Source organism: Heloderma suspectum, chromosome 2 (assembly GCF_057233095.1).
Source record: "Heloderma suspectum isolate Gila_16-S chromosome 2, 16-S_ref, whole genome shotgun sequence".
In the NCBI taxonomy this organism is placed as follows: Eukaryota; Metazoa; Chordata; class Lepidosauria; order Squamata; family Helodermatidae; genus Heloderma; species Heloderma suspectum.
Window position 1 is genome coordinate 358659871 of NC_139459.1, and position 14896 is coordinate 358674766.

Consider the following 14896-nt stretch of genomic DNA (forward strand, 5'->3'; position numbering starts at 1 on the left):
CACAATATACCTCTGACTACCAGATGCTGGGAAGCAAACAAAACAGGTGTTGCCTTCATGTCTGGCCTGCAAGCTTTCCAAAGGCAGTTGTGTGACCGCTGCTGGAAGCCAGATGCTGAATTACGACCCCTGGTTTGATCGAGTAACACTATTAAGGGTGCATTGTTGGGATTTGTAGGACTTTTTTCTGTCTAAACATGCATAGGATTGCACCCTAAGGCTGGCAAATGTACCTGCACTTACCCAGGGAATTACCTATGGGACTCCGTGGTGCTACTGCATAAGTATGCATAGGGGCAGGGAATAAACGTCCCATGTCCAGCCTCAAATGCCTGTCCTTTCAAAAGGATACACTAGGAAGTTCTCTTCTTCACACTCTGCCACCCCTGTAAGGGGTCTCATCTTTTCCGCACTATGGAATGAGAGTTGGTCACCCTTACTCCTTATTAGCTTTCAACTAATTTTTATAGATTACACTTCTTATAATTTGTTCTTCAGGCAGTACATTAAAAAGCTTTTGTACACCTGATCAGGTAGGACAGAAACAACTGTTTATGAACAAACCGTTGCCATTAATTCCAATGCAAAAAAAGTACAACTGACAGGGATGTGTGGTAAGCGCAAATATGCATCTGATCAATGTGCAACCCCTCCTTTCATCCACACTCCATCCCTCATGTAGATGTACATTTTACAAGCATCCAAGTAATAAAGGCAAAACCTACAGATGTTCAGTAAAGCTCTCTGCATCTAAAGTGTCACAGTCCATTTTGCCTAAATCCACATAAACACGTATTCCTTTTAACAGATGTGTGTCCTTAATGCTCTTCACCTTCTTTACTGATTAGTTGTTATTTATTGCATTTTTATCCCACTCCCCGGCCAAAGCTCTCTGGGCAGTTTACAAAGATTAAAAACATTAAAATACAATATAGAAGTTGTAAAACGTTTACATAAAAAAACACAAATGGTATACATGGAGGCAACATAGATCTAAAAACAACTTTTAGCACTCAACCGTGACCACAAGACAGATCCAAGACTGATTTTAAAACTAATCATATGCTGCCAAGTGCCTGAGAAAAGAGAGAGGGCTTTAACTTGGCACTGAAAAGATAATGTTGGCATCAGGTAGACCTCATTGGAGAGATCATTCTACAGTTGGGTGGCCACCACTGAGAAGACCCTCTCCCTTGTTGCCACCTTCCAAGCCTCCCTTGGAGGAGGCACCCAGAGGAGGATTTTAGATGTTGAGCGTAGAGTATGGGTAGGTTCATGTTGGGGGAGGTGCTCCATCAAGCCCTGCAGGGCTTTATAAGTTAAAACCAACACCTTGAATTAAGCTTGGATGCACACAGGCAGCCAGTACAAGCAGACCAAGATCAGTCTGATATGTTTGGACCTTCTGATCTTTGATTAAACAAAGAGTTACAGCGGGCACAGTACAGCTCTTATTTAAAAAGGAGTCTAATGCCTGCACTGTGGGATTGTGTGGACGGTACAGACTGAGACCCACTCTCCCGCATTTACAGGATGCTTTTGCCCAACTCAGCATGGGAAAGGTAGGAGAGGTATAAATAAATATTGTTTTGATGGCTCCCCAGTTGCCATCCTGAGCGGTACAAAATTCCTTTTGCAGAGTTAGTTTTTCTTGTGAGGAGAGAACTGGAGTCTGTTAGCTTTGCATGTTATTTTTCCAAGTTCCCAGGTTCACCCGAAAACTTTAAAAATCAGCAGAGGCAGGGACCTTGGCAGGAGCCAAAGGGGGTGTCCATGGGTACCACACCAGGGACCCCAGTCACAGAGGGTAACACAGAGGTTCTTGGGTTCCCTTAGGAAGGCAGGATGCTTGCACTGTACAAAGCAAAACCAAGAGGAAGTCAAGGACCCGTCACGACAAAAGGGAAACAAAAAGTAACAAAAAGGAAACAAAAAGTAAGCCAGAATTATGTGTTCCAGTTCTTAAAAATGGGGGTGAAGAATACATACGGCACGCATGCCCTTCTTGAATACACCTCAACAGCGTGTGTGCTCATGTGAACACATCTTCCTGCCAGTACAAGAAGAACAACAAACCAAGTGCTACATTTTCAGAACTCCTCAGTAAGCCAACAAGCCACAAAGAATGGAAAGAAACTTCTTTTAATTAAACTTCAAGGCATTTCCCAACACCACACAAACAGGAGTGAATGGCTTGTGGGGCATCTTTGATGTTGCAGCTTATTACCCTAGACAGATAGGCGTCTCACGGTGCTACAACATCCGCGGGCTATGGAGAAAGATTGCGCCACAAGCTGCTTGCTCTCATTGCAGTCTCACATCAGAGTCATTCCATGGCAGTCAGAGGTCCTGCTAAAGTGCTCTTCCCACACGAGGACCCATATTAAGTGCAAAACATACATCTGTTCATCAGTAAAACTTATTTTTCTGGAAAGAAGTCTTTCTGTTCCCGCTAATGCTGGTGGCTCAAGTAGAGGTCCCTGCGCCCCAGGGTGAACTCTGTGAGCTCCAAGGCAGGTTAGTTCATTTCAGGCACAACTCTCTGCTTGATGGCGACGCAGCACAATCTTAATTGTTGGCCAATCGGAGGAGAGTGCCGGAGGTCGTTGGCACACTGCAGAACATGAGATAGAGGCCGTCAGCTTAAAATCCAGAACAAATTGCAACCAAGGCTACTACAAACCCTGGGAAAAGGATAATAAGCAGTTATATCCAACATTATTCTCACTTCAGTCCCATTCAGTTGAATGAGTTTACTCTAGACAGGACTAACATTGGCTACAACCCACATTCTACTGCTGTGTACCTGATCTTGGTTTCAAATGAGCAACAGGGGAAAGCCATCACTGGACTAGACAGGCCTTTTATTCAGCAAGGCAATTACTTTATATGCATACAAAGACATGGTCTGAAGGCATATGAGGCAACTACCTTGCTGAAGCTAAGCAGGTCTGGGTTTGGTCAGTGCTTGGAGGGGAGACCAGCTGGGAACTGTATGTAGCCATTTTGAGTTCCATGATGGAAGAAAGGTGGGATATAATTGGAATGAATAAATGCAGTTTTGGAGAGGAGAGCTGGAAGAGTGGCTTGCCTAAGGCCATTGAGAGAGTTCATAGCGCAGGTAAGATTTGAACTGGGGTGTTCCTGGCTCACAGCTCACAAACTTGCCCTGCAAGCTACCACACTCAGTTCTGGGAGACTGGGAACCAAAGTTCTTGGGTTCCTTTGGGAAAGGAGAAAAAAAAGTGTCTTACAGTGCAATCCTGCACAGGTCTACCCAAAAATTAAGTCCCTCTGAGGTCAGTGGGACACACTCCCAGGAAAGCAGGTTACACAAGGGCGGAGCTAAGATCCAAAGAACCAAAGAGCTAGGATGTGGGCTAACTGGAAGGGGGCAACCGGGGGGGGGGCAGGATGGGCAGGAATTTAGTACCAGTCTACCAGCTGGGCTCCAATGATGTCGTGTATGTGGTAGGGAAGACCCAGTTTCACGGCACTTGGCGCTCGACGGTTCTGTAGATCAGACAGCAAAACTTCCTTGTATTTGGCTTTCTGGATCATACCCAGCACAGCTTTCCTCCCTGGGAAGAGACACACAGGTCAGCGGGCTGCTCCCTTCAGAGGTGTTCCAGCCTTATTTATTTGCAATGGATTGTATCGAGATTTAAGCATGTGCAGCTGAGCTAGCAAAAGTAGAACTCCCCCTCCATCCCCACAAAAATGCTACGGAGAGGGACGGGGGACCCTGCTGAATGGGGTAGGCTGTGGTGTGGGGGAGAACGGGGGATCTCCCAACTATGCTGCTAGTTCTGGACCAGGAGTTGGTTCTTCCAAAATCTCAGGATGGCAAGAGGCAAACAAACCTTTGATGAAGTATTTGACGAAGCGGCCTGCTCCAGGCACCGCCAGCCACCAGCTCCCAGCATCACGGACAGTCAGGACTCCAGCATTCACCAGCTGCCTGAATGCAACACAAAGGGAGAGGGGGGGAAAAATACAGTTCCCTTAGTTACGATTTCTTCCCTTAGCACAAAGATATAGCCGCTTCTGGGGCTGAGCCAGGCGGCGGGGGTGGATTCCAAGGGAAGTGTGGTTTGTGGGCCCTGCATAAACACAGCTCTTTCTTCCTCTGAGACCACTGGGCAAAGCAGGTCTGTGCAACTTGCTACCCATCAACTGGAATACAACCCTCTGGTTAGATATGGCAGCCCATTAATAGCCTTATAAGCCTGGCAAGGACCCGACAGGGAACAACATGACTGATGGGCTGTGTGAGGCTTTGTGGGTCACACACTCTCACCCGGACTGCAATCCAATGTACACTTACCTGTGAGCTAAGCCCCATTGAACACGGGGGACTTACTTTTGAGTAAACATGCTAGGACTGCACTATTGATTAATCTAACTGATCACTCAATTCAAGTCCTTTAGATTCCGTAAAGAGGTGCCCTCAATTAATCAAGCATTTTTTAAATTGTGGCTATTTTTTGGTAAAAGTAATTAAAAATATGGGGAAGAGGGCACCATCCTAGAAGAAACATTCCCTGCTTTTCACATAGGCAGAAAATGCCTCTGTTATGATACAGGGCATAGTTTAAACTATGGAACTTGCTACCATAGAATGTAGTGATGGCCACCAATTTGGATGGCTTTAAAAGAGGGTTGGACAAATTCCTGGAGGAAAAGGCTATCAATGGCTACTGGTCCTGATGTCTCTATGTATAGCTCCAGTATCAGAAGCTGTATGCCTTTGTATACCAGTTCCTGGGGAACACAAATAGGAGGGTGCTGTTGTATTCAGGTGCTGTCTGTGGGCTTCCCATTGGGGCATCTAGTTGGTCACTGTGGGAAAAGAACCCTGGACTAGATAGGCTTTTGGTCTGATCCAGCAGGGCTCTTCTAATGTTCTTAAGATGGACACCTACTGTAACATGTACATGATCTAAAACCAAAGGAGAGAATGCTTGAGAATTATTGTCTTTAAATACTTCTTTAAACGTTTGTTGTGTGCTTTATCACTAGTTTTATTGTCTTTGTTTGTATTAAGTATAGCTTTGGCTATAGGGCAACTCAAAAACTGAATATTTCTAATAAGGTTTTTAATGATAATATTTTAATGATAATATTAATCCTTATCCTCCATGAATGTGTCTATCTGCAAAATGAAGCAGATGGATTCCCTTTCATTAGGCAGCAGCTCTAGCAGAGGGACAGCAAATGCTGAGGGGAAAACCAGTTGTTTATACAGGGACCCCAAGACACACCTGCCTCACAAAAGCCATTTGCATGGTAGGGATAGCAACTCTCCCACCCCGCTGAGGATACGCTTGCTCACGTGATGTCCATGTCGCTGAAGCCAAACTCCCTCAGCATTCTCCTTTTGTCAAAACTGATGTCAGGACAGGAGGTGAGGACAGAATCCAGGAACTTCTGCACCGTCCTGGCAAACTCTTTCCCAGACACGAACTCCAGCACCTGAGGTGGGCAGGGGAGAAGAGCTATCAAAATCACCTTGCTGGTGCCCTTCACACCTCTGCTCAACCCAGGATCCCTCTGAACAGACACAAGACCTTCGATTTATAACTGTCCGTGAATGCCACAACCAAAGTGTCTGCATCAAAGCCATGCTGGAACACCCGGATCCGGCCCTCATCTTTCAGCAGGCTCTGCAGAGAGACGAAGGATATGGGTTTTTTAATCCATCTATTTCCAAAGTCAGAGTTCATATGCAAACTCTAAGGGTGGAGAACTGGAGTGAGAGGGGAGGGAAGAACTGAAAGGGAGGGAAGAACTGAAGGGACGGGTGACTGCCTACAGTAGATGCCACCTACATCTGCTGAAAGCAGCAGGGTAGATCAGAACGATCCCCTTGCTGCTCCCCAAACTACAGTGCGTGAAGGTATCACAGGTACACTTCCTCACGTTGTCAAGGAGTATGTCTCTTCACTGCTGAAAGGACTGGTGGCAGGAAATTAGGTTACCTCAAAGCTTAGTTTCCCCACATACCCTATTTCATTGGGATGGGGGTAGGGGCAGTCAGAATACCCAGTGAAAGTTCATGGGTTTTTATTTGCTTTATTTATTACTAGCAAACAGACCCAGCTTCGCATGGGTGCGAATAGCCCTTCATTAGACATGGTGAAGACTTCAAGCGAATTTACATAGCTGTCAGAGCTGGACACGCTGTGCCTGCCATGTCTGAGTGAAACCACACTCGCTGGAGCCCCAAGGCACAGCCTGGGACATGGTGTCATTCCCCAAGTGGGGCTGCCCCAATGCAGTGGGAAGAGAGCAGGCATATAATGGTGTCCCTTGGCCTACTAGTCCCCTTAGGTTCAAAATGTATCAACTGCAGAGCTATGCACTGGTTGGGGGAGTATGCTACCAAGTGACTGAAAACCTTGGAAGGATCTGTCCACTCCATTCCGGGGGCAGGTGTGGAGGCAGACCTATTATTCAGTCCCTCGGCCTACTAATCTCCCCGCACTTCAAAATGTATCAACTGCAAGGCTACATGCTGGGCAGGGATGTCTGCCCCCTAGCAGCAGGAGGTGATACTGCAGGCTTCAACCATACAGGCGCATTTAAATTAATTAAAATTAATTAATACATTTTAAAAACAAAATATTCCTGAGGTGCACACCCCTAGGGCCCCCTTAGTATGGATGGCGAGTTTCAGGTGTCTAGGTTTCACAGTCTTAGCACTGTGACACTGACAGACAGACAGACACACAGCCTCTTCTTAAAGATTCTACTATCCAGATGCTCCCTTAGAAAACTGAGAATTGTTTCCATGGGGCTCCCACCAGTCTCCCATCCAGAGACCAATCCAGTACACACCTCCTTAGCATCACCATTGGTAAAGGATGCCAGAACACCTAACCAGGCTGGAGCCAGGCTGAACTGGACCATATGACTTGACGGTAGATTGGGACTGAGGACATCAAAACTGGGGAGGGAGTCTCTTACCAGGTGCCTGTCCACAGTCGTGCGGTCTTTGACGAGACTGTAGATCTGGTGTCTCAGAATCAAGGGCGGCAGGGAATCCTCAAATAGTTTGCGAGGGAAGAGAGACACCAAGTGCTGGAGAGCAGCGTCAACTGCCCCAGGCCCCTCTGGGAAAAGAAACACAATACATAAGAACCCAGGAGTCCTGACACCCAGCATTCTACAGAACAGGGGAGGGGAACCTCAGGCCCGCTTGGGGCCCCCATCTGGCCACACCCGCTTTCCCCAAACCACTGCTCTTTTGGTGTTTTCCCAGCTTTTGCATCTTCCCCCTCCGTTCTTAAAGGGTGAAATGTTCCTCCTAAGGTTTAGTTACAGGCAGGAAGTGCTCTAAGCTACAATATACTGGCATTTTTGTTTTGCCCTGCCCACCACTGGAATGTGGCCCCTGAGAGCTTCTTAGAAATTGAATTCACCCCTCAGGCTGAAAAGCGTTCCCCATCCCCACCCCAGAAGACTCCCCTTCATACCATCCACAAATTCTGGCTCTCTCACCACCCCCATTCAGATGATGCGCGTCAAAACATTCCCTCCATGCTCACCCTGTTCCACAGGCTCCAGTCCAAGAGCCAGCCTTCGCTTCTTAGCCTTGAAAGTATCTGAGATGAGTTGATGCTTCCGCTTCATGTGGCTGGAGGGGAGGACTGAGGATCAACAACTGGGTGTTTATGGAGGCAATCCATACACCAGGGTGGGCAACTTTTGGCCCTCCGGATGCTTTGGCCTACAACACCCATCAGCCCTAGCCTGCATGACCAATAGTGAGGGATCATGGGAGTTGTAGCCCCCCCCCAAATCTGGAAGTCCACAACTTGCCCACCCCTGCCAAATACCACTGCTCATTTGGCTCTGCTTTCCCCAAATGGCTCCCTTTGCTAGCCTCCAGTCTCTCCCACCTCACATCCATACTGTGTGCCCCTTCCAAACACAACCCCCTCAAGCTCATAAGGATCTTCCCCAGCCCCTTCTCAATAAAGTTCCAAGGCCTTCCTTTCTTCAAGGAGCTTTCTCTTCTCTACATTTCCTCTTACAAACCATCCCACATAGGGCTGGTCCCTCAGCTCTCATTCTAGCAAACATCCCATGATCTTCTTGCATTCAGGAAGTTGTCATCGTAGTCCTTGGTGCCACATGCTGTACCAAACCCTCGCCACTTCCCTGGTGCCTCTGTTTCAACGCAAAGCAGCAAATGGGTGAATTTGTCCTCTGAAGACTACACACACACACACACACCAGAATCTCATCAGATATATATAACAACCCAAACAGTTGACCATGTATCTGATGAACTGAGCTCTACACCGTAACAGCTTATGCGGTAGAAAATGATTAAGGGTGCAATCCTATGCCTGTTGTAGGGAGTTGCAGGCCTTTTCTCTGTCTAAACAGGCATAGGATTGCACCCTAAAATACACGTTTCTTTGGGCCACACTGAACATGACTCAGTAGCTCTATTCCTTCATTCATGTATATGTCCTATTCACATTTAATGCAAAGTGGGGTCTATTTTTTACAATAAAAGCTATGCATAGGTGGGGTCAGGGGAACTAGAACCCTGCCTCCCCCACTTTACCTCACTACATTTCTTCACCCCAGACGTTTTTCTCCTCAGTTCAGTCGGGAGAAAAATACCAGAAAAATATGGCAAGGAGGGAGGTGGGGCGGAAGGTAGATTGGGATCTACTGAGAGCTCTGTTGATGATTTACAATAAATTAGTCAGGATTTTTGACTCCCAGTTGTTTAACAATAGCAACAACAACAAGAGTACAAGGAAATAAGGCAGAGGGGAGTATGTGGGGACAGGGACTCAGTCCTCCTCACCCACGCACAATTTTTGATTTAAAAAGCAGTCCCCACCCTGTACTGGATAAGTGAACAGGCCAGACATGTGAACAAACCTGTCTTCCCTCTTGATGTCTACTTCAGCCCTCTGTTGTAAAATGAAGAAATTGCACATCCCTTCCACACCCTCCCCAAACATGCCCTGCCAGGGGTAGGCGGCCTGGTGTTTTGGGCTACAGTTCCCATAAACCATTACCATTGGCCACGCTGGCTGATGGGAACGGTAGGTCCAAAACATCTGGAGGGCGCCAGACTACCTACCCCTGCCCCATACTTTGCTCAGGGTCTCCCACTGATAACCACAAACAAAAAGGAGTCTTGCAGCCTCTTCAAAACCAAAACATTTTATCATGTATTATGTGAGTTTCAGTGTTGTACACTGCCTCAGGAGGGCTCCCTGGAAAGGCAGCCAAGCAATGTTTTAAATCCATAAAATAAAATGAATCATGGGAAAAGCTGTTGTGGACTGGAGTCTACCTCATTGGATATAACCAGACTCCTTCTTTGCTTCTCTCATACTCCTAGTGCCTACCTTTCCCACGACAGCCTTTCCCATCCTGGGACCTTCCAGATGCATTGAACTATAATTCCCATCATCCCTGGCCAGGATGGCCATCACTAGGGGGGGATGTTTAAATGGGTGTGTGTGTGTAAAGGAGATATGAATAGGGCACATGAAGACACCGGCCATGCTGCCTGGGGATGATGGGAGGTACAGTCTAACACGTCTGGGGGGGCCCAGCTTGGGAAAGGCTGCCCTATTCATAACCAAACTCCCCTTGCCATCGCCCACTTGAACATCTCCCTCTCCGATTCACGGCTTGTAGGATTACCAAGGGGTCCTCCGCTCCCCTCTTGCTTTCAGCTCCCACAACACCCCCCGGATGACGTCACTGGCCCGTACTTTTCAAAAACGCCCTTCTCCCCCTCAGTCCTCACCCGCGTCGGCGCGGCCCTTACTTCTCTTCCTGCGGCTGTTCGTCTTCGACGGATGACGTCACCCTCCTGCCCTCCGCAGGCCGCCATTCTTAACGCGGGCGGGAGGAAGAGGCCTGATTGACGGCTCAGAGCACCAATGAATAATTTCCCTTCCCGGCTGAAGCCGCCATCTTCGTTGAGAAAGAAAACGGCTGAAAGGGAAGGAAGCCGCCCTGGCGGCCATTTTGGATGTGGGAAAATAAGGCGTCTGTTACTACATGGCAAGGGGCTCTGCCGGTGATTTACGATGGATCAGTCAGAATTTCTGACCCCCAGTTGTTTAACAACAGCAACAACATGACCCCCTCCCTAAATTATGCTGCTAAAACGACGAAAGCTGAGGGGATTTTTGTGTGGAAACCCTGTGAGATCCATTCAATGTCGGTGCTCAAAACGAATCCCTGGGCGCAGAGTTCTTTAATTCTAGGCGCATGTCTTTTGCAGTTGGTGGGTCTCCAGGTTCTAGTAAAGAACAAAGTCCATCTCGAGAGCCTTATTCATGTTATTACATTTCTATACCATTCATCAGCTGAAGTTTTCTGAAAGCACAATGGTGATTTTTAATCCCAGAACTCGGCTGTATGGAGTAACTTACAGCAGGGGTCCCCAACCCCCGGGCCGCAGACTGGTACCGGTCCGTGGCCTGTCAGCAACCACAGGGGTGTGCGAAACCCCCTCACCTTGGGTCCGCGGGGGGGGGGGAGGCGATCCGTCCCTCCCCCCACCTCCAGAATCCTCGCCAGCCCCGGCCAGCTCTGCTCCGCGGCGAGTCTGCAGAGCTGCCAGCCGGCTCCGGCCGCTGGGATGCAAATGGCGCCTGGTATGCGGAAGCCATTTGCGTCCCTGTTCTACATGTAATAGGCTACGTAAAACTTTACGTAGCCGATTACTGCAAAGAATAGGGATGCAAATGGGACATTTGTGTCCCAGCGGCTGGAAGTCCACCAGCGGAACCCCCCCCCAGTCCGTAGAAAAATTGGACTGGTTCCTGGCGCCAAAAAGGTTGGGGACGGCTGCCTTACAGGGTCGTTGTGAGGATAAAACGGGGGAGGGACCACGTATGCTCCTCTCAGCTCCTTGGAGGAAAGGCAAGATATAATTGTCATGCACTGGTTCATTCATTCAAGTGATGCAATCATAATGAAAAGCCCCACTGATCATGTACAAAGTTCTGCTCCCTCAAAACGGAGTCATCACAACCATCCCACCTCCCCACACATCTGGAATCTGCAGCAGGGCTTCCAAGAAAGGGAGACGCCATGCAGAAAAAGACCGGGTTCCTGAACTAGTAACAGCTGTACAGAAGAAGGAATTCAAGTGGGATTCAGCGAGGGTGAAAAAGGTACATCTACTGAACTGTCTTCTTCTGCACATCTATTCAAGGTACAATTAAAGGAGGTTTACTCACTAGTAAATGTGTGTTTTATACCTTCATGGATCACTGCCTTGTTGTGGTGAAGGGGCTTGCGTAACTCAGTGAAGCCATAAGCTATGCCGTGCAGGGCCCCCCGAGACGGACAGGTCATGGTGGAGAGTTCTGACAAAATGTGGTCCACTGGAGAAGGAAATGGCAACCCACTCCAGTATTCTTGCCAAGAAAACCCCATGGAACGTATCACAAGGCTAAAAGAGATGACGCCGGAAGATGAGACCCTCAGGTTGGAAGGTGTCCACTATACTACTGGGGAAGAGCAGAGGGTATTTCCAAGTAGTGCCAGAAAGACTGAAGCGGCTGGGCCAAAGCCGAAAGGACACTCAGCTGTGGATGTGTCCGGTGGTGAAAAGAAAATTTGATGCTGTAAAGAACAATATTGTTTAGGAACCTGGAATGTAAGATCAGTGAATCAAGGTAAGCTGGAGGTGGTCAAACAGTAGATGGCAAGATTGAACATCGACATCTTGGGAATCAGCGAACTCAAATGGACAAGCATGGCTGAATTTATTTCAGGTGACCATTATATCTGCTACTGTGGGCAAGAATCCCTTAGAAGAAATGGAGTAGCACTCATAGTCAACAAAAGGGTGGGAAAAGCAGTACTGGGGTACTATCTCAAAAACGATAGAATGATCTCAGTACGAATCCAAGGCAAACCATTCAACATCACAGTAATTCAAGTCTATGCCCCAACCACTGATGCCAACGAAGCTGAGGTTGATCGGTTCTATGAAGACCTACAACACCTTCTAGAACTAACACCAAAAAAAGATGTCCTCTTCATCATAGGGGATTGGAATGCTAAAGTAGGAAGTCAAGAAATCACCGGGATAACAGGCAAGCATGGCCTTGGTGTACAAAATGAAGCAGGACAAAGGCTAACAGTTTTGCCAAGAGAACACGCTGATCATAGCAAACACTCTTTTCCAACAGCACAAGAGGCGACTCTACACATGGACATCACCAGATGGTCAATATCGAAATCAGATTGATTATGTCCTTTGCAGCCAAAGATGGAGAAGCTCTATACAGTCAGTAAAAACAAGACCTGGAGCTGACTGTGGCTTAGACTTGAGCACACTCTGGGAGAGTGTGGAGGACAGGAAGGCCTGGCATGCTATGGTCCATGGGGTCACGAAGAGTTGGACACGACTGAACAACAACAAATGTGTGTAGGATACAGCCTTATTAGAGCAATACATAGCTGGATTACTGACATTCTCTCCCCTAATATTGCCTTCTGAAAATAACATCCTTGCTGAGATACAAAGCAGGTTGCATAAAATTCAATACCTGTTTGCCTGGGAGTAAAATCCATGGAGCTCAATTAGTTATTTATCTAAAATATTTATAGGCCGCCTTTCAAGGCAGGAGCCCTTCCAAAGCAGTGTACAACATCAACATGCATATAATAAAATTCAGAATACAAAAACAACAATGGTGTGATAATAAAAGCAGCAAAAGTTCCACAAAACAACAAACATTAGCATAAGACAGAACCTACAACACAACTGCATCTGTAACCAAGTCTGAGAAAATGCAATCAGGGGAAGACTTAGATACATGTGTCTCTGTGTGTCTCCTGTCTGTTTATATGTAAATGGTTTTATACTATGTATAATGTATTTTTAAGGTTTTCAATCTTTGTAAACCACCCAGAGAGTTTTGGCTATTGGGCAGTACAGAAATGTAATAAATGAAATGAAATCCAATGCAAGCCTATGCTTCATCATTTCTTTTGCTCCCAACCCGTATTTGCTAAATGACTAAAACCAGCACTCTCCTTGTCCTTAACAGAACAATATATGCCTGTCTACTCAGAAACAGGTCCCACTGAGTACAATCAGATTTATTCCCTGGAAAGTATGTACAGGATTGCAGGCTAGATCTCATGAGAAATGCATTCTTTGAGGGGTATGTGTGTTCTTTTTATCTGTAGCAATAATCCATTTATCCCTGAAGTCTACATAAAACTCACAGGGCTCCAGGACAATATGTTTCAAGTTTTCTGGGAGAACAGATAGAAGAATTGAAGACCTCTGTACTTGTCAGGCAGACAGTAAGGACAACAAAGAAATGAAGTCCGCTTCTCAGATAAACAGAGCAGGCAATATATCAGGTATTGCAACAGCCTCCGTTCAGGTACACAATGTCCTGATAAGGAAATCTTTGCTATTCCTTTCTTCTGAGCCAGCAATCAGCAGAGGTGAAGCAACATGATGAGGCAGCTGCTGAAGGTGGCAGGTTTTGGGTATCTAAGACTGGGTATCTAAGATCTAAGATTTTTGGGTATTAAGAGCAGCAGAGTTGGAGACAAATATGCCAGCAGCACCCTGTTGCATTCTACAAAGGACAAACAGGCCAGTCTCAGGAATGGACATGTTCAGAAACCAGGTGGGAACATTTCAATTCCGAGGACAACTTCCACAGGCCTGGTTCACACCATTGCGCCTGGGGAAATAAGCCACAGTGGCTTATTTCTCCTGTCATGTGTGCAGAGGAAGTAAGCCACCCTGGCCGGGCTTGCACAACACAAGCGGCGCTGCCAAGGGTAATTATGCTAATCCCAGCACACACAGGGTGGCTAATAAACCACCATGGCTTATTAACCACCCTGTGATTGTGCAAACCAGCCCTCGCAGGCCCAAGCAGAAAAAAATGTCCAAACTTTTGCTCATTGTTCTATTTGATTAGCACACAGGGTTTAGTGTGAAAAGGAACTGAATTTTTTTAAAAATGAAGAAACCATACCAATGCCAGCTGTTAGTTAACATGTAACGGAGGGAAGGGGACTTTTTTGTGGGACATGTAATGGCAGAGGTTATTCAGGTGGTGGCTTCATCCACCACATTGTCAAGGGCTCCCTCCACTCTGGTCATCTCAAATGTGCTTTGCTAGTCCACACAGGGAAGGCTGGCGCTGTAACTGCATTGAAGGTCAGGGAAAGCGCCACAAACCAGCTCTCTAAACAGACAGGAAGATACACAGAATGCTTTAATGGATGGCCCCCTCGAGCAGATCTAACAACAAAGAGACTGGTGGCACCTTAAAGACGAACAAATTCACGCTGGCATAAGCTTTTGTGTCAACTTCATCAGATGTATGACGCGTCAAGCTCAAATTGATAGATCTATATAGACATGCTAGGGGGTGGGGGGGAGAGATGTAAACTGCGTTGTCAGAGGGAACTGAAATGCGGAAAGTACAGACAGTGATTACCTTAAAAGCTGACCTTCACAAAAAGTTATTGGGTAATCATTGCAATGCTGAGCTGATTAACACATGCAGAGAGATCAAATAGCAAAAACAAAAAACACCGCTGTCCTTGTTCAAACCACGGGAAATAGAGCTATTTCAGCAATTTCCCCTTGATACCTGTCTTTGCAATTCCTTCCCATTTCTGCCTTTGCCCGGGGGCTGGGCACTGTGGGATTGTAATGGGGTGTCCAGGACTGCGCTGATAGACTTGTTTCCGCCTGATTGCAGAACAGCCTCAGCAACGCCAAACAACCCTAATGTGTGTGCAAGGCCAAGCGGTCACAATACATAATAATGCTAATACTATGAACAACAAGAACGCGTTGCATTTATATGTTCCAGAGGGGTAGCCATTTTAGTCTATTGCAGCAAAA

The 14896-nt window shown here is 47.0% G+C and overlaps 1 protein-coding gene across 8 annotated transcripts; it reads right to left on the bottom strand.

Annotated features, from left to right (window-relative positions):
• Positions 1–449: 449 nt before the first annotated feature.
• WHR1 (winged helix repair factor 1) lies at positions 450–9850 on the bottom strand. 8 transcript variants are annotated; one of them, XM_084841043.1, is made up of 8 exons: positions 9812–9850; positions 7551–7639; positions 6970–7115; positions 5571–5666; positions 5336–5475; positions 3864–3961; positions 3434–3581; positions 450–2614 (listed from the first exon to the last, which is right to left on the bottom strand). In XM_084841043.1, the coding sequence occupies exons 2-8, from the start codon at positions 7633–7635 to the stop codon at positions 2569–2571; spliced, it is 759 nt and encodes a 252-aa protein (XP_084697169.1). In that variant the 5' UTR covers positions 7636–7639; positions 9812–9850; the 3' UTR covers positions 450–2568. The 8 variants fall into 8 exon arrangements, with proteins under 8 accessions (XP_084697169.1, XP_084697171.1, XP_084697167.1 ...); XM_084841045.1 differs by having other exon boundaries at positions 7551–7652; XM_084841041.1 differs by having other exon boundaries at positions 9791–9850.
• Positions 9851–14896: the final 5046 nt, after the last annotated feature.